The sequence below is a fragment of the Heptranchias perlo genome, chromosome 30 (genome assembly GCF_035084215.1).
Source record: "Heptranchias perlo isolate sHepPer1 chromosome 30, sHepPer1.hap1, whole genome shotgun sequence".
NCBI classification, from domain to species: Eukaryota; Metazoa; Chordata; class Chondrichthyes; order Hexanchiformes; family Hexanchidae; genus Heptranchias; species Heptranchias perlo.
In genome coordinates, this window is record NC_090354.1 from 34048228 (window position 1) to 34074639 (window position 26412).

The 26412-nt window shown below is 52.2% G+C and overlaps 1 protein-coding gene across 1 annotated transcript in view; it reads right to left on the reverse strand.

Annotated features, from left to right (window-relative positions):
- Positions 1-1613: 1613 nt before the first annotated feature.
- Positions 1614-26412, reverse strand: part of LOC137300046 (corticotropin-releasing factor receptor 1-like) — a 266363-nt gene continuing 241564 nt past the window's right edge. Inside the window, exon 12 of the mRNA XM_067969147.1 lies at positions 1614-1754. Coding sequence (XP_067825248.1) covers positions 1614-1754 — 141 coding nt within the window. The remainder of the gene's footprint in view (positions 1755-26412) is intronic.

The window sequence follows — 26412 nt, forward strand, 5'->3', positions numbered from 1 at the left end:
GGGGGGTTGTCGGGACACACCATTCTGTTGGCGGGGGGGGGGGTGTCTGGAACACACCATTCTGTTGGCGGGGGGGGGGGTGTCTGGAACACACCATTCTGTTGGCAGGGGGGGGGGTGTCTGGAACACACCATTCTGCCATTCAGAGTGGGCAAAAAACGCTGCAGAAAATCAGCTGGTGATGTACAGTAAAGGAACTTTTGAAGGGAGACCTGGGCCTGACTGAACGAATTAGTGAGGAGACCTGCTAACATGGACCTTCTCAAAGAGATTTCCCAGGGTCTGGCTAGAGATGGAGAGAGACGATTTAATTGGTCAGTGACATTGCTGAAATCAGTCCATGGAGTTGATTGCTGTGCCCACATTTCCCAGTCTTGATGGAGCTTCTAAATATCCACAATACACGGACTATGAGAGTGACAACACTAGTGCTGACCATAACTGAAAAAGCACATGTACAGACACATACAGGGAAGGTAAACGATTGGTGCAGTTACACTCGCAACACAATACTCCAAAAGCTTGGCATCAACAGATATACAAGAGAGACAGCCAGTCCCGTTAGTTGGTTTGTCGACTGCGAATCTCAATGGTCACTCGAGGTTTGGGGAGCTGGAGTCTTATCTTCAAATTTAGCAGCGATGGTCAGACTCGATTCCTTTTTGCTCTGAGTCGGCCAACATGTTCTCCATCCTTTGATGGTCCTGCCGTGGGCTTTGGCTTGTCAACTGGTTAGCATGATGTACCCTGTTTGTATCATTCAACACTTGCTGGTCAGTTGGATATTCGATGAGGTTTGGCTTGGAATTGATGGGACAGAGTGAGCTGGGGTCTTTTTGATGGAGGGACAGAGTGAGCTGGGGTCTGTTTGATGGAGAGACAGAGTGAGCTGGGGTCTGTTTGATGAAGATCAGAGTGAGCTGGGGTCTGTTTGATGAGGGACAGAGTGAGCTGGGGTCTGTTTGATGGAGGGACAGAGTGAGCTGGGGTCTGTTTGATGGAGGGACAGAGTGAGCTGGGGTCTGTTTGATGGAGGGACAGAGTGAGCTGGGGTCTGTTTGATGGAGAGACAGAGTGAGCTGGGGTCTGTTTGATGGGGGACAGAGTGAGCTGGGGTCTGTTTGATGGGGGACAGAGTGAGCTGGGGTCTGTTTGATGGAGGGACAGAGTGAGCTGGGGTCTGTTTGATGGAGGGACAGAGTGAGCTGGGGTCTGTTTGATGGAGAGACAGAGTGAGCTGGGGTCTGTTTGATGGAGGGACAGAGTGAGCTGGGGTCTGTTTGATGAAGATCAGAGTGAGCTGGGGTCTGTTTGATGGGGGACAGAGTGAGCTGGGGTCTGTTTGATAGGGGACAGAGTGAGCTGGGGTCTGTTTGATGGTGGGACAGAGTGAGCTGGGGTCTGTTTGATGGAGGGACAGAGTGAGCTGGGGTCTGTTTGATGGAGGGACAGATTGAGCCGGGGGCTCTGATGGAGGAGTGAGCCGGGGGCTCTGATGGAGGAGTGAGCCGGGGTCTCTGATGGAGGAGTGAGCCGGGGTCTCTGATGGAGGAGTGAGCCGGGGTCTCTGATGGAGGAGTGGTCTGGGGTCTCTTTGTTCCAGCACTATGTACTTAGACGGCCGTCGTCTGCTTGATGCTTTGGAAACTGACCCTAGTGGGAGATGTTGGGATGGACATTGCCCTGGCAACCCGAACCCGGATCGAGTGGTTGTCTTGCCAACGATGCCATCTTTTTCTTACAGCAGATCGGACCTGTGAGAAGAGATATTAGAGTCAGGCCAGGGTAGAGCTGGCTTTAGATTGCTCGCCTTCATTGAAGTCAAAATGCAGAATTCAGTGAAATGATTTCGTGCACCACCAATATTCCAGTAACTGGATCTGGTTCCCGGCCCACTGACACCAGGCCCCAACTGATGGGATAAAGTCTTTTGGCTCCGTATCACATCAATTCCTAAACTAACAAACTGCAAGGCATCAGAGGAGGGCCTGCTTTGTATTTGGTGGTTTCAAAATGCTAAGTATATACTTTCTGTTGTTACCTGGCTCTTTATCGAGGGACCCACATCCTTGACCAGGTGACAGAATGGACTAGTGATTCATTAGCCAAATCCAACATTTTTTTCCACTGAATGAGGTACAATCTGGTCGAACTCCCAAATTCCCAAAATGATCCTTGTGCCAAATTGGAGTCAGGTGTGACAAGTGGGCAGAATGGAGTCCATCCGCTATTGCAGCTCCTGGACTCCGAATCCTGCGTAACACTGCGGCCCTCAGCCGGGTCAACAACAACAACTACTACTACTAGCATTTATACAACACCTTTAACGGACTAAAACGTCCCAAGGCGCTTCACAGGAGCGATTATCAAACAAAACTTGACACTGAGCCACATGAGGAGATATTAGGACAGGTGACCAAAGCTTGGTCAAAGAGGTAGGTTTTAAGGAGTGACTTAAAGGAGGAGAGAGAGATAGAGAGGTGGAGAGGCTCTGGGAGGGAATTCCAGAGCTTAGGGCCCAGGCAGCTGAAGGCACGGCCGCCAATGGTGGAAAGAAGGAAATCTCAAGAGGCCTGAATTGGAGGAGTGCAGAGATCTCGGAGGGTTGTAGGGGCTGGAGGAGGTTACAGAGATAGGGAGGGGCGAGGCCTTGGAGGGATTTGAAAACAAGGATGAGAATTTTAAAATCGAGACGTTCCCAGACTGGGAGCCAGTGTAGGTCAGTGAGCACAGGGGTGATGGGTGAACGGGACTTGGTGTGAGTTAGGATACAGGCAGCAGAATTTTGGATGAGCTTAAGTTTACGGAGGGTGGAAGATGGGAGGTCAGCCAGGAGAGCATTGGAATAGTCAAGTCTAGAGGTAAGAAAGGCATGGGTGAGGGTTTCAGCAGCAGATGAGCTGAGACGGGGCGGAGACGGGCGATGTTGCAGAGGTGGAAGTAGGCAGTCTTGGTGCTGGAGTGGATATGGTTAAAGTCTTCATATCCATCGTCATGGAATTAGTGCTTATGACCATCAGGCAAAGTTTAAATGGACAATAAAGGGAGGAGAATTTTTTTCTATCCACACACTCGGTGTGCATGTCTCCAATTGTTTTATCTCATTAGCTTTGGGTTAAATATTAGCACCAGTTGGTACAGAGGGAGAGCCAGTAAGTGCGGGAGAGGACTGGGCTCTCGTTACATGAGGAGTGCAGTTCCCTGTCAGAGAGATCTGGGCTCGTAGTGGATCATTACAAAGTGAGCACAGCAGGGGAGAAGATTACAGGAAGGTGTCTGGATCTCAATGTGTGGATAGTGGGAACAGGACTTGACATTGTACACGATGCAACCAACATTGAGACACACCCAATTGGCTGCTCTCACTCAAGAGCTACGAGCTGTTGGTCATCTTTTGGAGCTGAAACTGGTCCTGGATATTGGTGCAAAATGAGCGTTAGTGAATCGGCTGCCCATTGAAGTCAATGGTAACGACAATCGGGTGGGTATAAACTGGGCGGGTATAAACTGGGTGGGTATAAAACGGGCGGGTGTAAACCGGGCGACTAATTCGCTACCACCAAGGACCAATTTCACTCCCTCCATCTCAGTTGGTGCTGCAAGATCTGGATTATATACTGAAGGGGTCCTCAATCTGTTGGACTGGAGCTGTCTCTTAGCAAAGAGCAACAAAGGACAGGAACAGAAGGCCCCATGCATTAACTCTGCCCCAACAAAGGAATAATACAGTAACCTACCAAGTGCCACAGCGTTAATGCTGCAATTAAACTGAGCAATAACGCATCCTTGCATTAATACTGCTCCCATACTAAGTAATAAAGTGCCGTCGTAGCAATACTGTTCCTATACTGAGTAATACAGTGCCCTAGCATTAATACCATTCCTATATTGAGTAATAATGTGCTCTTGCATTAATACTGCTTATATTTTGAGTAGTGTCCTAGCATTAATACTGCTCCCATACTAAATAATAGTGTCCTAGCTTTAATACTGCTCCCATACTAAGTAATAAAGTGCCCTAGTAGCAATACTGTTCCTATACTGAGTAATAAAGTGCCCTAGCATTAATACCGTTCCTATATTGAGAAATAAAGTGCTCTTGCATTAATACTGCTTACATTCTGAGTAAAGTGTCCGAGCATTAATACTGCTCCCATACTAAGTAATAAAGTACCCTAGCCTTAATACTGTTCCCATACTGAGTAATAAAGTGTCCTAGCATTAATACTGTTCCAATACTGAATAATAATGTGACCTAGCATTAATACTGTTCCTAAAATGTGTACTAAAACGTCACAGCATTAATACTGCTCCTATACTGAGTAATAAAGTGCCCCAGCATTAATACTGTTCCTATACTGAGTAATAAAGTGCACTGGCATTAGTACTGCTCAAATACTGAGTAATAAAGTGTCCTAGCATTAATACTGTTCCGATACGGAGTAATACAGTGCCCTAGCATTAATACTGCTCCTATACCAAGTAATAAAGTGTCCTAGAAAAAATACTGTTCCAATGCTGAGTAATAATGTGTCCTAGCGTTAATACTGTTCCTATATTGAGTAATAAAGTGCTCAACATTAATACGTCTCATATTCTGAGTAAAGTGCCCTAGCATTAATACTGCTCCCATATTAAGTAATACAGTGTCCTAGCATTAATACTGCTCCTATATCAAGTAATAAAGTGTCCGTCGAATTAATACTGTTGCTATACTGAATAATAAAGTCTCCGAGCATTAATACTGTTCTATACTGAGTAATAAAGTGCCCTAGCATTAATACAATTCCTATATTGAGTGATAAAGTGCCCTAGCATTAATACTGTTTCTATAATGAGTACTAAAGTGCCACAGCATTAATACTGCTCCTATACTGAGTAATAAAATGCCCTAGCATGAGTACTGTTCCTATACTGAGTAATAAAGTCCCCTGGCATTAATACTGTTCAAATAGTGAGTAATACAGTGTTCTTGCATTAATACTGTTCCTATACTGAGTTATAAAATGCCCTAGCATTAATACTGCTCCCACATCGTGCAATAAAGTATCCTAGAATTAATACTGTTCCTATTCTGAGTAATAAAATGTTCTTGCATAAATACTGTTCCTATACAGAGTAATAAAGTGCCCTGGCATCAATAGAGTCATAGAGTCATAGAGTAATAGAGTTATACAGCACGGATAGAGGCCCTTCGGCCCATCGTGTCCGCGCCGGCCATCAGCCCTGTCTACTCTAATCCCATATTCCAGCATTTGGTCCGTAACCTTGTATGCTATGGCATTTCAAGTGCTCATCCAAATGCTTCTTGAATGTTGTGAGGGTTCCTGCCTCCACAACCCTTTCAGGCAGTGAGTTCCAGACTCCAACCACCCTCTGGGTGAAAAAGTTCTTTCTCAAATCCCCTCTAAACCTCCCGCCTTTTACCTTGAATCTATGTCCCGTTGTTATAGAACCCTCAACGAAGGGAAAAAGCTCCTTAGTATCCATCCTATCTGTGCCCCTCATAATTTTGTACACCTCAATCATGTCCCCCCTCAGCCTCCTCTGCTCCAAGGAAAACAAACCCAATCTTCCCAGTCTCTCTTCATAGCTGAAGCGCTCCAGCCCTGGTAACATCCTGGTGAATCTCCTCTGCACCCTCTCCAAAGCGATCACATCCTTCCTGTAGTGCGGCGACCAGAACTGCACACAGTACTCCAGCTGTGGCCTAACCAGTGTTTTATACAGCTCCATCATAACCTCCTTGCTCTTATATTCTATGCCTCGGCTAATAAAGGCAAGTATCCCATATGCCTTCTTTACCACCTTATCTACCTGTTCCGCCGCCTTCAGGGATCCGTGAACTTGCACACCAAGATCCCTCTGACCCTCTGTCTTGCCGAGGGTCCTCCCATTCATTGTGTATTCCCTTGCCTTGTTAGTCCCTCCAAAGTGCATCACCTCGCACTTTTCCGGGTTAAATTCCATTTGCCACTGTTCCGCCCATCTGACCAACCCATCTATATCGTCCTGCAGACTGAGGCTATCCTCCTCGCTATTTACCACCCTACCAATCTTTGTATCATCAGCGAACTTACTGATCATACCTTTTACATTCATATCCAAGTCGTTAATGTAGACCACAAACAGCAAAGGACCCAGCACAGATCCCTGTGGTACCCCACTGGCCACAGGCTTCCAGTCACAAAAACAACCTTCGACCATCACCCTCTGCCTTCTGCCACTAAGCCAGTTTTGTATCCAAAGTGCCAAGGCACCCTGGATTCCATGGGCTCGTACCTTCTTGACCAGTCTCCTGTGGGGGACTTTATCGAAGGCCTTACTGAAATCCATGTATACCACATCCACTGCGTTACCCTCATCCACACGCCTAGTCACCCCCTCAAAAAATTCAATCAAATTAGTCAGACATGATCTTCCCTTGACAAAGCCATGTTGACTATCCCTGATTAATCCTTGCTTCTCCAAGTGGAGACTAATTTTGTCCTTCAGAATTTTTTCCAATAATTTTCCTACCACTGATGTTAGGCTCACTGGCCTGTAGTTCCCTGGTTTTTCCCTACTCCCCTTCTTGAATAATGGTATTACATTAGCGGTTCTCCAGTCCTCTGGCACATCCCCTGTGGCCAGAGAGGTTCTGAATATATGTGTCAGAGCCCCCGCAATCTCCTCCTTTGCCTCACACAGTAGCCTGGGATACATTTCGTCCGGGCCTGGGGATTTATCCATTTTTAGGCCTGCTAAAACCGCCAATACCTCCTCCCGCTCGATGTTAATATGTTCGAGTATATCACAGTCCCCCTGCCGTATTTCTATGTCTACATCGTCCTTCTCCATAGTGAAAACAGATGCAAAAAATTCATTTAGAACCCCTCCTACATCTGCCGGCTCCACACACAGATTGCCATTTTTGTCCCTAATGGGCCCTATTTTTTCCCTAGTCATCCTTAATATTGTTCCCATACTGAATAATAAAGTGCCCTCGCATTGATACTGTTCCAATACTGAGTAAGAAAGTGCCCTAGCATTAATACTGATCCTATACTGAGTAGTAAAATGCCACAGCTTTAATACTGCTCAATACTGAGTAATAAAGTTTCCTCGCATTAATACTGTTTCTACAATACAGTACTAATGTGCACTGACATTGAGACATTGCCAACAATGCAGGACATTTTTAACATGGACTGGGATAAGAGTTTTTAGCGCAGTGTATAAATAACTGCTAACCTGCTTCATCAACTGTTCAGTAAAAGGATAATTCATACCTGCCAATTACTGAGACTGTGACTCAGTGCAGCCAGCTCATTTAGTGAAGGGTCAAAGGTGATTGCACTCACTCTAATGAACATATAAAGGCTGTTATCAAGTTGCTGTGTGTCTGATAATAGAGGTGCACATGGTTGTAATCTGTAATTGGCTTTGACACAACCAATTACAAGCCAGCCATGAAAATGAGCACGGTGAGTGTTTGCCTTGGACGGCAGAAAGATCTCGGTGTCCCAACAGATGCTGCTGGATGGTCTGAGCAGTTGGGTTTGTTATGGATCACTGACGACAAAGTCTACAAAGAAAAGGGTTAAAAGGGGAGCTCATCGAGCTGTGAAAACCATCAGAGAACACAGACGAATGCTTCACAGAACCAGAGCAGCGAAATTCAAAGTACAGCTAGATACTATAATGGAAGGGTTAGGACAATGGAGGGATGGGCATCGATGGGAGAGTTAGAGTATTAGAGGGAGGGGCATCGATGGTAGAGTTAGAGTACTAGAGGGAGGGGCATCGATGGGAGAGTTAGAGTACGAGAGGGAGGGGCATCGATGGGAGAGTTAGAGTACTAGTGGGAGGGGCATCGATGGGAGAGTTAGAGTACTAGAGGGAGGGGCATCGATGGGAGAGTTAGAGTACGAGAGGGAGGGGCATCGATGGGAGAGTTAGAGTACTAGTGGGAGGGGCATCGATGGGAGAGTTAGAGTACTAGTGGGAGGGGTATCGATGGGAGAGTTAGAGTACTAGAGGGAGGGGCATCGATGGTAGAGTTAGAGTACTAGAGGGAGGGGCATCGATGGGAGAGTTAGAGTACGAGAGGGAGGGGCATCGATGGGAGAGTTAGAGTACTAGTGGGAGGGGCATCGATGGGAGAGTTAGAGTACGAGAGGGAGGGGCATCGATGGGAGAGTTAGAGTACTAGTGGGAGGGGCATCGATGGGAGAGTTAGAGTACTAGAGGGCGGGGCATCGATGGGAGAGTTAGAGTAATAGAGGAAGGGGCATCGATGGGAGAGTTAGAGTACTAGTGGGAGGGGCATCGATGGGAGAGTTAGAGGACAAGAGGGAGGGGCATCGATGGGAGAGTTAGAGTACTGGTGGGAGGGGCATCGATGGGAGAGTTAGAGTACTAGTGGGAGGGGCATCGATGGGAGAGTTAGAGGACAAGAGGGAGGGGCATCGATGGGAGAGTTAGAGTACTGGTGGGAGGGGCATCGATGGGAGAGTTAGAGTACTAGTGGGAGGGGCATCGATGGGAGAGTTAGAGTACTAGAGGGAGGGGCATCGATGGGAGAGTTAGAGTACTAGAGGAAGGGGCATCGATGGGAGAGTTAGAGTACTAGAGGGAGGGGCATCGATGGGAGAGTTAGAGTACGAGAGGAAGGGGCATCGATGGGAGAGTTAGAGTACTAGTGGGAGGGGCATCGATGGGAGAGTTAGAGTACTAGAGGGAGGGGCATCGATTGGAGAGTTAGAGTACTAGTGGGAGGGGCATCGATGGGAGAGTTAGAGTACTAGAGGGAGGGGCATCGATTGGAGAGTTAGAGTACTAGTGGGAGGGGCATCGATGGGAGAGTTAGAGTACTAGTGGGAGGGGCATCGATGGGAGAGTTAGAGTACTGGAGGGAGGGACATCGATGGGAGAGTAAGAGTACTAGAGGGAGGGGCATCGATGGGAGAGTTAGAGTACGAGCAGGAGGGGCATCGATGGGAGAGTTAGAGTACTAGAGGGAGGGGCATCGATGGGAGAGTAAGAGTACTAGAGGGAGGGACATCGATGGGAGAGTAAGAGTACTAGAGGCCGGGGCATCGATGGGAGAGTTAGAGTACTAGAGGGAGGGGCATCGATGGGAGAGTTGGAGTACTGGAGGGAGGGGCATCGATGGGAGAGTTAGAGTACTAGAGGGAGGGACATCGATGGGAGAGTAAGAGTACTAGAGGGCGGGGCATCGATGGGAGAGTTAGAGTACTAGAGGGAGGGGCATTGATGGGAGAGTTGGAGTACTGGAGGGAGGGGCATCGATGGGAGAGTTAGAGTACTAGAGGGAGGGGCATCAATGGGAGAGTTAGAGTACTGGTGGGAGGGGCATCGATGGGAGAGTTAGAGTACTGGTGGGAGGGGCATCGATGGGAGAGTTAGAGTACTGGTGGGAGGGGCATCGATGGGAGAGTTAGAGTGCTAGAGGGAGGGGCATCGATGGGAGAGTTAGAGTACTAGTGGGAGGGGCATTGATGGGTGAGTTAGAGTACTAGAGGGAGGGGCATCGATGGGAGAGTTAGAGTACTAGAGGGAGGGGCATCGATGGGAGAGTTAGAGTACTTGGGGAAGGGACATCGATGGGAGAGTAAGAGTACTAGAGGGAGGGGCATCGATGGGAGAGTTAGAGTACTAGAGGGAGGGGCATCGATGGGAGAGTTAGAGTACTAGAGGGGGGGGCATCGATGGGAAAGTTAGAGTACTAGTGGGAGGGGCATCGATGGGAGAGTTAGAGTACTGGTGGGAGGGGCATCGATGGGAGAGTTAGAGTACTGGAGGGAGGGGCATCGTTGGGAGAGTTAGAGTACTAGAGGGAGGGGCATCGATGGGAGAGTTAGAGTACTGGAGGGAGGGGCATCGATGGGAGAGTTAGAGTACTAGAGGGGGGGGCATCGATGGGAAAGTTAGAGTACTAGTGGGAGGGGCATCGATGGGAGAGTTAGAGTACTGGTGGGAGGGGCATCGATGGGAGAGTTAGAGTACTGGTGGGAGGGGCATCGATGGGAGAGTTAGAGTACTGGAGAGAGGGGCATCGATGGGAGAGTTAGAGTACGAGAGGAAGGGACATCGATGGGAGTGTTAGAGTACTGGAGGGAGGGGCATCGATGGGAGAGTTAGAGTACTGGAGGGAGGGGCATCGATGGGAGAGTTAGAGTACTAGTGGGAGGGGCATCGATGGGAGAGTTAGAGTACTGGAGGGAGGGGCATCGATGGGAGAGTTAGAGTACTGGAGGGAGGGGCATCGATGGGAGAGTTAGAGTACTGGAGGGAGGGGCATCGATGGGAGAGTTAGAGTACGAGTGGGAGGGGCATCGATGGGAGAGTTAGAGTACTAGAGGGAGGGGCATCGATGGGAGAGTTAGAGTACTAGTGGGAGGGGCATCGATGGGAGAGTTAGAGTACTGGTGGGAGGGGCATCGATGGGAGAGTTTGGGTACGAGAGGGAGAGGCATCGATGGGAGAGTAATAGTACTAGAGGGCGGTGCATCGATGGGAGAGTAATAGTACTAGAGGGCGGTGCATCGATGGGAGAGTGAGAGTACTAGAGGGAGGGGCATCGATGGGAGAGTTAGAGTACTAGAGGGAGGGACATCGATGGGAGAGTAATAGTACTAGAGGGCGGTGCATCGATGGGAGAGTGAGAGTACTCGAGGGAGGGGCATCGATGGGAGAGTTAGAGTACTGGAGGGAGGGACATCGATGGGAGAGGAAGAGTACCAGAGGGAGGGGCATCGATGGGAGAGTTAGAGTACTAGCGGGAGGGGCATCGATGGGAGAGTTAGAGTACTGGTGGGAGGGGCATCGATGGGAGAGTTTGGGTACGAGAGGGAGGGGCATCGATGGGAGAGTTAGAGTACTAGTGGGAGGAGCATCGATGGGAGAGTTAGAGTACTAGTGGGAGGGGCATCGATGGGAGAGTTAGAGTACAAGAGGGAGGGGCATCGATGGGAGAGTTAGAGTACTCGAGGGAGGGGCATCGATGGGAGAGTTAGAGTACTAGAGGTAGGGGCATCGATGGGAGAGTTAGAGTCCTAGAGGGAGGGACATCGATGGGAGAGTTAGAGTACTACAGGGGGGGGCATCGATGGGAGAGTTAGAGTACTAGAGGGATGGGCATCGATGGGAGTGTTAGAGTACTCGAGGGAAGGGCATCGATGGGAGAGTTAGAGTACTAGTGGGAGGGGCATCGATGGGAGAGTTAGAGTACTAGAGGGAGGGGCATCGATGGGAGAGTTAGTATACTAGAGGGAGGGGCATCGATGGGAGAGTTGGAGTACTGGAGGGAGGGACATCGATGGGAGAGTTAGAGTACTAGAGGGAGGGGCATCGATGGGAGAGTTAGAGTAATAGAGGGAGGAGCATCGATGGGAGAGTTAGAGTATTAGAGGGAGGGACATCGATGGGAGAGTAAGAGTACGAGAGGGCGGGGCATCGATGGGAGAGTTAGAGTACTAGAGGGAGGGGCATCGATGGGAGAGTTGGAGTACTGGAGGGAGGGGCATCGATGGGAGAGTTAGAGTACTAGAGGGAGGGGCATCAATGGGAGAGTTAGAGTACTGGTGGGAGGGGCATCGATGGGAGAGTTAGAGTACTGGTGGGAGGGGCATCGATGGGAGAGTTAGACTACTGGTGGGAGGGGCATCGATGGGAGAGTTAGAGTACTAGAGGGAGGGACATCGATGGGAGAGTTAGAGTACTAGAGGGAGGGGCATCGATGGGAGAGTTAGAGTACTAGTGGGAGGGGCATCGATGGGTGAGTTAGAGTACTAGAGGGAGGGGCATCGATGGGAGAGTTAGAGTACCAGAGGGAGGGGCATCGATGGGAGAGTTAGAGTACTTGGGGAAGGGACATCGATGGGAGAGTAAGAGTACTAGAGGGCGGGGCATCGATGGGAGAGTTAGAGTACTAGAGGGAGGGGCATCGATGGGAGAGTTAGAGTACTAGAGGGGGGGGCATCGATGGGAAAGTTAGAGTAATAGTGGGAGGGGCATCGATGGGAGAGTTAGAGTACTGGTGGGAGGGGCATCGATGGGAGAGTTAGAGTACTAGAGGGAGGGGCATCGATGGGAGAGTTGGAGTACTGGAGGGAGGGGCATCGATGGGAGAGTTAGAGTACTAGAGGGAGGGACATCGATGGGAGAGTAAGAGTACTAGAGGGCGGGGCATCGATGGGAGAGTTAGAGTACTAGAGGGAGGGGCATTGATGGGAGAGTTGGAGTACTGGAGGGAGGGGCATCGATGGGAGAGTTAGAGTACTAGAGGGAGGGGCATCAATGGGAGAGTTAGAGTACTGGTGGGAGGGGCATCGATGGGAGAGTTAGAGTACTGGTGGGAGGGGCATCGATGGGAGAGTTAGAGTACTGGTGGGAGGGGCATCGATGGGAGAGTTAGAGTGCTAGAGGGAGGGGCATCGATGGGAGAGTTAGAGTACTAGTGGGATGGGCATCGATGGGAGTGTTAGAGTACTCGAGGGAAGGGCATCGATGGGAGAGTTAGAGTACTAGTGGGAGGGGCATCGATGGGAGAGTTAGAGTACTAGAGGGAGGGGCATCGATGGGAGAGTTAGTATACTAGAGGGAGGGGCATCGATGGGAGAGTTGGAGTACTGGAGGGAGGGACATCGATGGGAGAGTTAGAGTACTAGAGGGAGGGGCATCGATGGGAGAGTTAGAGTAATAGAGGGAGGAGCATCGATGGGAGAGTTAGAGTATTAGAGGGAGGGACATCGATGGGAGAGTAAGAGTACGAGAGGGCGGGGCATCGATGGGAGAGTTAGAGTACTAGAGGGAGGGGCATCGATGGGAGAGTTGGAGTACTGGAGGGAGGGGCATCGATGGGAGAGTTAGAGTACTAGAGGGAGGGGCATCAATGGGAGAGTTAGAGTACTGGTGGGAGGGGCATCGATGGGAGAGTTAGAGTACTGGTGGGAGGGGCATCGATGGGAGAGTTAGACTACTGGTGGGAGGGGCATCGATGGGAGAGTTAGAGTACTAGAGGGAGGGACATCGATGGGAGAGTTAGAGTACTAGAGGGAGGGGCATCGATGGGAGAGTTAGAGTACTAGTGGGAGGGGCATCGATGGGTGAGTTAGAGTACTAGAGGGAGGGGCATCGATGGGAGAGTTAGAGTACCAGAGGGAGGGGCATCGATGGGAGAGTTAGAGTACTTGGGGAAGGGACATCGATGGGAGAGTAAGAGTACTAGAGGGCGGGGCATCGATGGGAGAGTTAGAGTACTAGAGGGAGGGGCATCGATGGGAGAGTTAGAGTACTAGAGGGGGGGGCATCGATGGGAAAGTTAGAGTAATAGTGGGAGGGGCATCGATGGGAGAGTTAGAGTACTGGTGGGAGGGGCATCGATGGGAGAGTTAGAGTACTAGAGGGAGGGGCATCGATGGGAGAGTTGGAGTACTGGAGGGAGGGGCATCGATGGGAGAGTTAGAGTACTAGAGGGAGGGACATCGATGGGAGAGTAAGAGTACTAGAGGGCGGGGCATCGATGGGAGAGTTAGAGTACTAGAGGGAGGGGCATTGATGGGAGAGTTGGAGTACTGGAGGGAGGGGCATCGATGGGAGAGTTAGAGTACTAGAGGGAGGGGCATCAATGGGAGAGTTAGAGTACTGGTGGGAGGGGCATCGATGGGAGAGTTAGAGTACTGGTGGGAGGGGCATCGATGGGAGAGTTAGAGTACTAGTGGGAGGGGCATTGATGGGTGAGTTAGAGTACTAGAGGGAGGGGCATCGATGGGAGAGTTAGAGTACTAGAGGGAGGGGCATCGATGGGAGAGTTAGAGTACTTGGGGAAGGGACATCGATGGGAGAGTAAGAGTACTAGAGGGAGGGGCATCGATGGGAGAGTTAGAGTACTAGAGGGAGGGGCATCGATGGGAGAGTTAGAGTACTAGAGGGGGGGGCATCGATGGGAAAGTTAGAGTACTAGTGGGAGGGGCATCGATGGGAGAGTTAGAGTACTGGTGGGAGGGGCATCGATGGGAGAGTTAGAGTACTGGAGGGAGGGGCATCGATGGGAGAGTTAGAGTACTAGAGGGAGGGGCATCGATGGGAGAGTTAGAGTACTGGAGGGAGGGGCATCGATGGGAGAGTTAGAGTACTAGAGGGGGGGGCATCGATGGGAAAGTTAGAGTACTAGTGGGAGGGGCATCGATGGGAGAGTTAGAGTACTGGTGGGAGGGGCATCGATGGGAGAGTTAGAGTACTGGTGGGAGGGGCATCGATGGGAGAGTTAGAGTACTGGAGGGAGGGGCATCGATGGGAGAGTTAGAGTACGAGAGGAAGGGACATCGATGGGAGTGTTAGAGTACTGGAGGGAGGGGCATCGATGGGAGAGTTAGAGTACTGGAGGGAGGGGCATCGATGGGAGAGTTAGAGTACTAGTGGGAGGGGCATCGATGGGAGAGTTAGAGTACTGGAGGGAGGGGCATCGATGGGAGAGTTAGAGTACTGGAGGGAGGGGCATCGATGGGAGAGTTAGAGTACTGGAGGGAGGGGCATCGATGGGAGAGTTAGAGTACGAGTGGGAGGGGCATCGATGGGAGAGTTAGAGTACTAGAGGGAGGGGCATCGATGGGAGAGTTAGAGTACTAGTGGGAGGGGCATCGATGGGAGAGTTAGAGTACTGGTGGGAGGGGCATCGATGGGAGAGTTTGGGTACGAGAGGGAGAGGCATTGATGGGAGAGTAATAGTACTAGAGGGCGGTGCATCGATGGGAGAGTAATAGTACTAGAGGGCGGTGCATCGATGGGAGAGTGAGAGTACTAGAGGGAGGGGCATCGATGGGAGAGTTAGAGTACTAGAGGGAGGGACATCGATGGGAGAGTAATAGTACTAGAGGGCGGTGCATCGATGGGAGAGTGAGAGTACTCGAGGGAGGGGCATCGATGGGAGAGTTAGAGTACTGGAGGGAGGGACATCGATGGGAGAGGAAGAGTACCAGAGGGAGGGGCATCGATGGGAGAGTTAGAGTACTAGCGGGAGGGGCATCGATGGGAGAGTTAGAGTACTGGTGGGAGGGGCATCGATGGGAGAGTTTGGGTACGAGAGGGAGGGGCATCGATGGGAGAGTTAGAGTACTAGTGGGAGGAGCATCGATGGGAGAGTTAGAGTACTAGTGGGAGGGGCATCGATGGGAGAGTTAGAGTACAAGAGGGAGGGGCATCGATGGGAGAGTTAGAGTACTCGAGGGAGGGGCATCGATGGGAGAGTTAGAGTACTAGAGGTAGGGGCATCGATGGGAGAGTTAGAGTCCTAGAGGGAGGGACATCGATGGGAGAGTTAGAGTACTACAGGGGGGGGCATCGATGGGAGAGTTAGAGTACTAGAGGGATGGGCATCGATGGGAGTGTTAGAGTACTCGAGGGAAGGGCATCGATGGGAGAGTTAGAGTACTAGTGGGAGGGGCATCGATGGGAGAGTTAGAGTACTAGAGGGAGGGGCATCGATGGGAGAGTTAGAATACTAGAGGGAGGGGCATCGATGGGAGAGTTGGAGTACTGGAGGGAGGGACATCGATGGGAGAGTTAGAGTACTAGAGGGAGGGGCATCGATGGGAGAGTTAGAGTAATAGAGGGAGGAGCATCGATGGGAGAGTTAGAGTATTAGAGGGAGGGACATCGATGGGAGAGTAAGAGTACGAGAGGGCGGGGCATCGATGGGAGAGTTAGAGTACTAGAGGGAGGGGCATCGATGGGAGAGTTGGAGTACTGGAGGGAGGGGCATCGATGGGAGAGTTAGAGTACTAGAGGGAGGGGCATCAATGGGAGAGTTAGAGTACTGGTGGGAGGGGCATCGATGGGAGAGTTAGAGTACTGGTGGGAGGGGCATCGATGGGAGAGTTAGACTACTGGTGGGAGGGGCATCGATGGGAGAGTTAGAGTACTAGAGGGAGGGACATCGATGGGAGAGTTAGAGTACTAGAGGGAGGGGCATCGATGGGAGAGTTAGAGTACTAGTGGGAGGGGCATCGATGGGTGAGTTAGAGTACTAGAGGGAGGGGCATCGATGGGAGAGTTAGAGTACCAGAGGGAGGGGCATCGATGGGAGAGTTAGAGTACTTGGGGAAGGGACATCGATGGGAGAGTAAGAGTACTAGAGGGAGGGGCATCGATGGGAGAGTTAGAGTACTAGAGGGAGGGGCATCGATGGGAGAGTTAGAGTACTAGAGGGGGGGGCATCGATGGGAAAGTTAGAGTACTAGTGGGAGGGGCATCGATGGGAGAGTTAGAGTACTGGTGGGAGGGGCATCGATGGGAGAGTTAGAGTACTAGAGGGAGGGGCATCGATGGGAGAGTTAGAGTACTAGAGGGAGGGGCATCGATGGGAGAGTTAGAGTACTAGAGGGAGGGGCATCGATGGGAGAGTTAGAGTACTAGAGGGGGGGGCATCGATGGGAAAGTTAGAGTACTAGTGGGAGGGGCATCGATGGGAGAGTTAGAGTACTGGTGGGAGGGGCATCGATGGGAGAGTTAGATTACTAGTGGGAGGGGCATCGATGGGAGAGTTAGAGTACTGGAGGGAGGGGCATCGATGGGAGAGTTAGAGTACGAGAGGAAGGGACATCGATGGGAGTGTTAGAGTACTGGAGGGAGGGGCATCGATGGGAGAGTTAGAGTACTGGAGGGAGGGGCATCGATGGGAGAGTTAGAGTACTAGTGGGAGGGGCATCGATGGGAGAGTTAGAGTACTGGAGGGAGGGGCATCGATGGGAGAGTTAGAGTACTGGAGGGAGGGGCATCGATGGGAGAGTTAGAGTACTGGAGGGAGGGGCATCGATGGGAGAGTTAGAGTACTAGTGGGAGGGGCATCGATGGGAGAGTTAGAGTACTAGAGGGAGGGGCATCGATGGGAGAGTTAGAGTACTAGTGGGAGGGGCATCGATGGGAGAGTAAGAGTACTGGTGGGAGGGGCATCGATGGGAGAGTTTGGGTACGAGAGGGAGAGGCATCGATGGGAGAGTAATAGTACCAGAGGGCGGTGCATCGATGGGAGAGTAATAGTACTAGAGGGCGGTGCATCGATGGGAGAGTGAGAGTACTAGAGGGAGGGGCATCGATGGGAGAGTTAGAGTACTAGAGGGAGGGACATCGATGGGAGAGCAATAGTACTAGAGGGCGGTGCATCGATGGGAGAGTGAGAGTACTAGAGGGAGGGGCATCGATGGGAGAGTTAGAGTACTGGAGGGAGGGACATCGATGGGAGAGTAAGAGTACCAGAGGGAGGGGCATCGATGGGAGAGTTAGAGTACTAGCGGGAGGGGCATCGATGGGAGAGTTAGAGTACTGGTGGGAGGGGCATCGATGGGAGAGTTTGGGTACGAGAGGGAGGGGCATCGATGGGAGAGTTAGAGTACTAGTGGGAGGAGCATCGATGGGAGAGTTAGAGTACTAGTGGGAGGGGCATCGATGGGAGAGTTAGAGTACTAGAGGGAGGGACATCGATGGGAGATTTAGAGTGCTAGAGGGAGGGGCATCGATGGGAGAGTTAGAGTACTAGAGGGAGGGGCATCGATGGGAGAGTTAGAGTACTTGGGGAAGGGACATCGATGGGAGAGTTCGAGTACTAGAGGGAGGGGCATCGATGGGAGAGTTAGAGTACTGGAGGGAGGGGCATCGATGGGAGAGTTAGAGTACTGGAGGGAGGGGCATCGATGGGAGAGTTAGAGTACTAGTGGGAGGGGCATCGATGGGAGAGTTAGAGTACTAGAGGGAGGGGCATCGATGGGAGAGTAAGAGTACTGGTGGGAGGGGCATCGATGGGAGAGTTTGGGTACGAGAGGGAGAGGCATCGATGGGAGAGTAATAGTACTAGAGGGCGGTGCATCGATGGGAGAGTAATAGTAATAGAGGGCGGTGCATCGATGGGAGAGTGAGAGTACTAGAGGGAGGGGCATCGATGGGAGAGTTAGAGTACTAGAGGGAGGGACATCGATGGGAGAGTAATAGTACTAGAGGGCGGTGCATCGATGGGAGAGTGAGAGTACTGGAGGGAGGGGCATCGATGGGAGAGTTAGAGTACTGGAGGGAGGGACATCGATGGGAGAGTAAGAGTACCAGAGGGAGGGGCATCGATGGGAGAGTTAGAGTACTAGCGGGAGGGGCATCGATGGGAGAGTTAGAGTACTGGTGGGAGGGGCATCGATGGGAGAGTTTGGGTACGAGAGGGAGGGGCATCGATGGGAGAGTTAGAGTACTAGTGGGAGGAGCATCGATGGGAGAGTTAGAGTACTAGTGGGAGGGGCATCGATGGGAGAGTTAGAGTACTAGAGGGAGGGACATCGATGGGAGATTTAGAGTGCTAGAGGGAGGGGCATCGATGGGAGAGTTAGAGTACTAGAGGGAGGGGCATCGATGGGAGAGTTAGAGTACTTGGGGAAGGGACATCGATGGGAGAGTTCGAGTACTAGAGGGAGGGGCATCGATGGGAGAGTTAGAGTACTCGAGGGAGGGGCATCGATGGGAGAGTTAGAGTACTAGAGGTAGGGGCATCGATGGGAGAGTTAGAGTCCTAGAGGGAGGGACATCGATGGGAGAGTTAGAGTACTACAGGGGGGGGCATCGATGGGAGAGTTAGAGTACTAGAGGGATGGGCATCGATGGGAGTGTTAGAGTACTCGAGGGAAGGGCATCGATGGGAGAGTTAGAGTACGAGTGGGAGGGGCATCGATGGGAGAGTTAGAGTACTAGAGGGAGGGGCATCGATGGGAGAGTTAGAATACTAGAGGGAGGGGCATCGATGGGAGAGTTAGAGTACTGGAGGGAGGGACATCGATGGGAGAGTTAGAGTACTAGAGGGAGGGGCATCGATGGGAGAGTTAGAGTAATAGAGGGAGGAGCATCGATGGGAGAGTTAGAGTATTAGAGGGAGGGACATCGATGGGAGAGTTAGAGTACTAGTGGGAGGGGCATCGATGGGAGAGTTAGAGTACTAGAGGGAGGGGCATCGATGGGAGAGTTAGCGTACTAGAGGGAGGGACATCGATGGGAGAGTTAGAGTACTAGAGGGAGGGGCATCGATGGGAGAGTTAGAGCATTAGAGGGAGGGACATCGATGGGAGAGTTAGAATACTAGAGGGAGGGGCATCGATGGGAGAGTCAGAGTACTGGAGGGAGGGACATCGATGGGAGAGTTAGAGTACTAGAGGGAGGGGCATCGATGGGAGAGTTAGAGTAATAGAGGGAGGAGCATCGATGGGAGAGTTAGAGTATTAGAGGGAGGGACATCGATGGGAGAGTTAGAGTTCTAGCGGGAGGGGCATCGATGGGAGAGTTAGAGAACTAGAGGGAGGAGCATCGATGGGAGAGTTAGAGTATTAGAGGGAGGGACATCGATGGGAGAGTTAGAGTTCTAGCGGGAGGGGCATCGATGGGAGAGTTAGAGTACTAGCGGGAGGGGCATCGATGAGAGAGTTAGAGTACAAGAGGAAGGGGCATCAATGGGAGAGTTAGAGTACTAGAGGGAGGGACATCGATGGGAGAGTTAGAGCACTAGAGGGAGGAGCATCGATGGGAGAGTTAGAGTACGAGTGGGGGGGGCATCGATGGGAGAGTTAGAGTACTTGTGGGAGGGGCATCGATGGGAGAGTTAGAGTACTAGAGGGAGGGGCATCGATGGGAGAGTTAGAGGACTAGTGGGAGGGGTATCGATGGGAGGGTTAGTGTACTCGTGGGAGGAGCATCGATGGGAGAGTTAGAGTACTAGAGGGAGAGGCATCGATGGGAGAGTTAGAGTACTGGAGGGAGGGGCATCGATGGGAGAGTTAGAGTACTAGAGGGAGGGGCATCGATGGGAGAGTTAGAGTACTAGAGGGAGGGGCATCGATGGGAGAGTTAGAGTACTAGAGGGGGGGCATCGATGGGAAAGTTAGAGTACTAGTGGGAGGGGCATCGATGGGAGAGTTAGAGTACTGGTGGGAGGGGCATCGATGGGAGAGTTAGAGTACTAGAGGGAGGGGCATCGATGGGAGAGTTAGAGTACTAGAGGGAGGGGCATCGATGGGAGAGTTAGAGTACTAGAGGGAGGGGCATCGATGGGAGAGTTAGAGTACTAGAGGGGGGGGCATCGATGGGAAAGTTAGAGTACTAGTGGGAGGGGCATCGATGGGAGAGTTAGAGTACTGGAGGGAGGGGCATCGATGGGAGAGTTAGAGTACTGGAGGGAGGGGCATCGATGGGAGAGTTAGAGTACTGGAGGGAGGGGCATCGATGGGAGAGTTAGAGTACCAGTGGGAGGGGCATCGATGGGAGAGTTAGAGTACTAGAGGGAGGGGCATCGATGGGAGAGTTAGAGTACTAGTGGGAGGGGCATCGATGGGAGAGTAAGAGTACTGGTGGGAGGGGCATCGATGGGAGAGTTTGGGTACGAGAGGGAGAGGCATCGATGGGAGAGTAATAGTACCAGAGGGCGGTGCATCGATGGGAGAGTAATCGTACTAGAGGGCGGTGCATCGATGGGAGAGTGAGAGTACTAGAGGGAGGGGCATCGATGGGAGAGTTAGAGTACTAGAGGGAGGGACATCGATGGGAGAGTAATAGTACTAGAGGGCGGTGCATCGATGGGAGAGTGAGAGTACTAGAGGGAGGGGCATCGATGGGAGAGTTAGAGTACTGGAGGGAGGGACATCGATGGGAGAGTAAGGGTACCAGAGGGAGGGGCATCGATGGGAGAGTTAGAGGACTAGCGGGAGGGGCATCGATGGGAGAGTTAGAGTACTGGTGGGAGGGGCATCGATGGGAGAGTTTGGGTACGAGAGGGAGGGGCATCGATGGGAGAGTTAGAGTACTAGTGGGAGGAGCATCGATGGGAGAGTTAGAGTACTAGTGGGAGGGGCATCGATGGGAGAGTTAGAGTACTAGAGGGAGGGACATCGATGGGAGATTTAGAGTGCTAGAGGGAGGGGCATCGATGGGAGAGTTAGAGTACTAGAGGGAGGGGCATCGATGGGAGAGTTAGAGTACTTGGGGAAGGGACATCGATGGGAGAGTTCGAGTACTAGAGGGAGGGGCATCGATGGGAGAGTTAGAGTACTGGAGGGAGGGGCATCGATGGGAGAGTTAGAGTACTGGAGGGAGGGGCATCGATGGGAGAGTTAGAGTACTAGTGGGAGGGGCATCGATGGGAGAGTTAGAGTACTAGAGGGAGGGGCATCGATGGGAGAGTTAGAGTACTAGTGGGAGGGGCATCGATGGGAGAGTAAGAGTACTGGTGGGAGGGGCATCGATGGGAGAGTTTGGGTACGAGAGGGAGAGGCATCGATGGGAGAGTAATAGTACTAGAGGGCGGTGCATCGATGGGAGAGTAATAGTACTAGAGGGCGGTGCATCGATGGGAGAGTGAGAGTACTAGAGGGAGGGGCATCGATGGGAGAGTTAGAGTACTAGAGGGAGGGACATCGATGGGAGAGTAATAGTACTAGAGGGCGGTGCATCGATGGGAGAGTGAGAGTACTAGAGGGAGGGGCATCGATGGGAGAGTTAGAGTACTGGAGGGAGGGACATCGATGGGAGAGTAAGAGTACCAGAGGGAGGGGCATCGATGGGAGAGTTAGAGTACTAGCGGGAGGGGCATCGATGGGAGAGTTAGAGTACTGGTGGGAGGGGCATCGATGGGAGAGTTTGGGTACGAGAGGGAGGGGCATCGATGGGAGAGTTAGAGTACTAGTGGGAGGGGCATCGATGGGAGAGTTAGAGTACTAGAGGGAGGGACATCGATGGGAGATTTAGAGTGCTAGAGGGAGGGGCATCGATGGGAGAGTTAGAGTACTAGAGGGAGGGACATCGATGGGAGATTTAGAGTGCTAGAGGGAGGGGCATCGATGGGAGAGTTAGAGTACTAGAGGGAGGGGCATCGATGGGAGAGTTAGAGTACTTGGGGAAGGGACATCGATGGGAGAGTTCGAGTACTAGAGGGAGGGGCATCGATGGGAGAGTTAGAGTACTCGAGGGAGGGGCATCGATGGGAGAGTTAGAGTACTAGAGGTAGGGGCATCGATGGGAGAGTTAGAGTCCTAGAGGGAGGGACATCGATGGGAGAGTTAGAGTACTGCAGGGGGGGGCATCGATGGGAGAGTTAGAGTACTAGAGGGATGGGCATCGATGGGAGTGTTAGAGTACTCGAGGGAAGGGCATCGATGGGAGAGTTAGAGTACTAGTGGGAGGGGCATCGATGGGAGAGTTAGAGTACTAGAGGGAGGGGCATCGATGGGAGAGTTAGAATACTAGAGGGAGGGGCATCGATGGGAGAGTTAGAGTACTGGAGGGAGGGACATCGATGGGAGAGTTAGAGTACTAGAGGGAGGGGCATCGATGGGAGAGTTAGAGTAATAGAGGGAGGAGCATCGATGGGAGAGTTAGAGTATTAGAGGGAGGGACATCGATGGGAGAGTTAGAGTACTAGTGGGAGGGGCATCGATGGGAGAGTTAGAGTACTAGAGGGAGGGGCATCGATGGGAGAGTTAGCGTACTAGAGGGAGGGACATCGATGGGAGAGTTAGAGTACTAGAGGGAGGGGCATCGATGGGAGAGTTAGAGCATTAGAGGGAGGGACATCGATGGGAGAGTTAGAATACTAGAGGGAGGGGCATCGATGGGAGAGTCAGAGTACTGGAGGGAGGGACATCGATGGGAGAGTTAGAGTACTAGAGGGAGGGGCATCGATGGGAGAGTTAGAGTAATAGAGGGAGGAGCATCGATGGGAGAGTTAGAGTATTAGAGGGAGGGACATCGATGGGAGAGTTAGAGTTCTAGCGGGAGGGGCATCGATGGGAGAGTTAGAGAACTAGAGGGAGGGGCATCGATGGGAGAGTTAGAGTTCTAGCGGGAGGGGCATCGATGGGAGAGTTAGAGAACTAGAGGGAGGGGCATCGATGGGAGAGTTAGAGCACTAGCGGGAGGGGCATCGATGAGAGAGTTAGAGCACTAGCGGGAGGGGCATCGATGAGAGAGTGAGAGTACAAGAGGAAGGGGCATCAATGGGAGAGTTAGAGTACTAGCGGGAGGGGCATCGATGAGAGAGTTAGAGCACTAGCGGGAGGGGCATCGATGAGAGAGTTAGAGCACTAGCGGGAGGGGCATCGATGAGAGAGTGAGAGTACAAGAGGAAGGGGCATCAATGGGAGAGTTAGAGCACTAGAGGGAGGAGCATCGATGGGAGAGTTAGAGTACGAGTGGGGGGGGCATCGATGGGAGAGTTAGAGTACTTGTGGGAGGGGCATCGATGGGAGAGTTAGAGTACTAGAGGGAGGGGCATCGATGGGAGAGTTAGAGGACTAGTGGGAGGGGTATCGATGGGAGGGTTAGTGTACTCGTGGGAGGAGCATCGATGGGAGAGTTAGAGTACTAGAGGGAGAGGCATCGATGGGAGAGTTAGAGTACTGGAGGGAGGGGCATCGATGGGAGAGTTAGAGTACTCGAGGGAGGGACATCGATGGGAGAGTTAGAGCACTAGAGGGAGGAGCATCGATGGGAGAGTTAGAGTACGAGTGGGGGGGGCATCGATGGGAGAGTTAGAGTACTTGTGGGAGGGGCATCGATGGGAGAGTTAGAGTACTAGAGGGAGGGGCATCGATGGGAGAGTTAGAGGACTAGTGGGAGGGGTATCGATGGGAGGGTTAGTGTACTCGTGGGAGGAGCATCGATGGGAGAGTTAGAGTACTAGAGGGAGAGGCATCGATGGGAGAGTTAGAGTACTGGAGGGAGGGGCATCGATGGGAGAGTTAGAGTACTAGAGGGAGGGGCATCGATGGGAGAGTTAGAGTACTAGAGGGAGGGGCATCGATGGGAGAGTTAGAGTACTAGTGGGAGGGGCATCGATGGGAGAGTTAGAGTACTAGAGGGAGGGGCATCGATGGGAGAGTTAGAGTACTAGCAGGAGGGGCATCGATGGGAGAGTTAGAGTACTAGAGGGAGGGGCATCGATGGGAGAGTAAGAGTACTAGAGGGAGGGACATCGATGGGAGAGTAAGAGTACTAGAGGGCGGGGCATCGATGGGAGAGTTAGAGTACTAGAGGGAGGGGCATCGATGGGAGAGTTGGAGTCCTGGAGGGAGGGGCATCGATGGGAGAGTTAGAGTACTAGAGGGAGGGACATCGATGGGAGAGTAAGAGTACTAGAGGGCGGGGCATCGATGGGAGAGTTAGAGTACTAGAGGGAGGGGCATCGATGGGAGAGTTGGAGTACTAGAGGGAGGGGCATCAATGGGAGAGTTAGAGTACTGGTGGGAGGGGCATCGATGGGAGAGTTAGAGTACTGGTGGGAGGGGCATCGATGGGAGAGTTAGACTACTGGTGGGAGGGGCATCGATGGGAGAGTTAGAGTACTAGTGGGAGGGGCATCGATGGGTGAGTTAGAGTACTAGAGGGAGGGGCATCGATGGGAGAGTTAGAGTACTAGAGGGAGGGGCATCGATGGGAGAGTTAGAGTACTTGGGGAAGGGACATCGATGGGAGAGTAAGAGTACTAGAGGGAGGGGCATCGATGGGAGAGTTAGAGTACTAGAGGGAGGGGCATCGATGGGAGAGTTAGAGTACTAGAGGGGGGGGCATCGATGGGAAAGTTAGAGTACGAGTGGGAGGGGCATCGATGGGAGAGTTAGAGTACTGGTGGGAGGGGCATCGATGGGAGAGTTAGAGTACTAGAGGGAGGGGCATCGATGGGAGAGTTAGAGTACTAGTGGGAGGGGCATCGATGGGAGAGTTAGAGTACTGGAGGGAGGGGCATCGATGGGAGAGTTAGAGTACTGGAGGGAGGGGCATCGATGGGAGAGTTAGGGTTCTAGAGGGAGAGGCTTCGATGGGAGAGTTCGAGTACGAGAGGAAGGGACATCGATGGGAGTGTTAGAGTACTAGTGGGAGGGGCATCGATGGGAGAGTTAGAGTACTGGAGGGAGGGGCATCGATGGGAGAGTTAGAGTACTAGTGGGAGGGGCATCGATGGGAGAGTTAGAGTACTGGAGGGAGGGGCATCGATGGGAGAGTTAGAGTACTGGAGGGAGGGGCATCGATGGGAGAGTTAGAGTACTGGAGGGAGGGGCATCGATGGGAGAGTTAGAGTACTAGTGGGAGGGGCATCGATGGGAGAGTTACAGTACTAGAGGGAGGGGCATCGATGGGAGAGTTAGAGTACTAGTGGGAGGGGCATCGATGGGAGAGTTAGAGTACTAGAGGGAGGGACATCGATGGGAGAGTAATAGTACTAGAGGGCGGTGCATCGATGGGAGAGTGAGAGTACTAGAGGGAGGGGCATCGATGGGAGAGTTAGAGTACTAGAGGGAGGGACATCGATGGGAGAGTAATAGTACGAGAGGGCGGTGCATCGATGGGAGAGTGAGAGTACTCGAGGGAGGGGCATCGATGGGAGAGTTAGAGTACTGGAGGGAGGGACATCGATGGGAGAGTAAGAGTACTAGAGCGAGGGGCATCGATGGGAGAGTTAGAGTACTGGTGGGAGGGGCATCGATGGGAGAGTTTGGGTACGAGAGGGAGAGGCATCGATGGGAGAGTAAGAGTACTAGAGGGCGGGGCATCGATGGGAGAGTTAGAGTACTAGTGGGAGGGGCATCGATGGGAGATTTAGAGTGCTAGAGGGAGGGGCATCGATGGGAGATTTAGAGTACTAGTGGGAGGGGCATCGATGGGAGAGTTAGAGTACTAGAGGGAGGGACATCGATGGGAGATTTAGAGTGCTAGAGGGAGGGGCATCGATGGGAGAGTTAGAGTACTAGAGGGAGGGGCATCGATGGGAGAGTTAGAGTACTTGGGGAAGGGACATCGATGGGAGAGTTCGAGTACTAGAGGGAGGGGCATCGATGGGAGAGTTAGAGTACTCGAGGGAGGGGCATCGATGGGAGAGTTAGAGTACTAGAGGTAGGGGCATCGATGGGAGAGTTCGAGTCCTAGAGGGAGGGACATCGATGGGAGAGTTAGAGTACTTCAGCGGGGGGCATCGATGGGAGAGTTAGAGTCCTAGAGGGATGGGCATCGATGGGAGTGTTAGAGTACTGGAGGGAGGGGCATCGATGGGAGAGTTAGACTGCGAGAGGGAGGGACATCGATGGGAGAGTTAGAGTACTAGAGGGAGGGGCATCGATGGGAGAGTTAGAGTAATAGAGGGAGGGGCATCGATGGGAGAGTTAGAGTACTAGAGGGAGGGACATCGATGGGAGAGTTAGAGTACTCGAGGGAAGGGCATCGATGGGAGAGTTAGAGTACTAGTGGGAGGGGCATCGATGGGAGAGTTAGAGTACTAGAGGGAGGGGCATCGATGGGAGAGTTAGAATACGAGAGGGAGGGGCATCGATGGGAGAGTCAGAGTACTGGAGGGAGGGGCATCGATGGGAGAGTTAGAGTACTAGTGGGAGGGGCATCGATGGG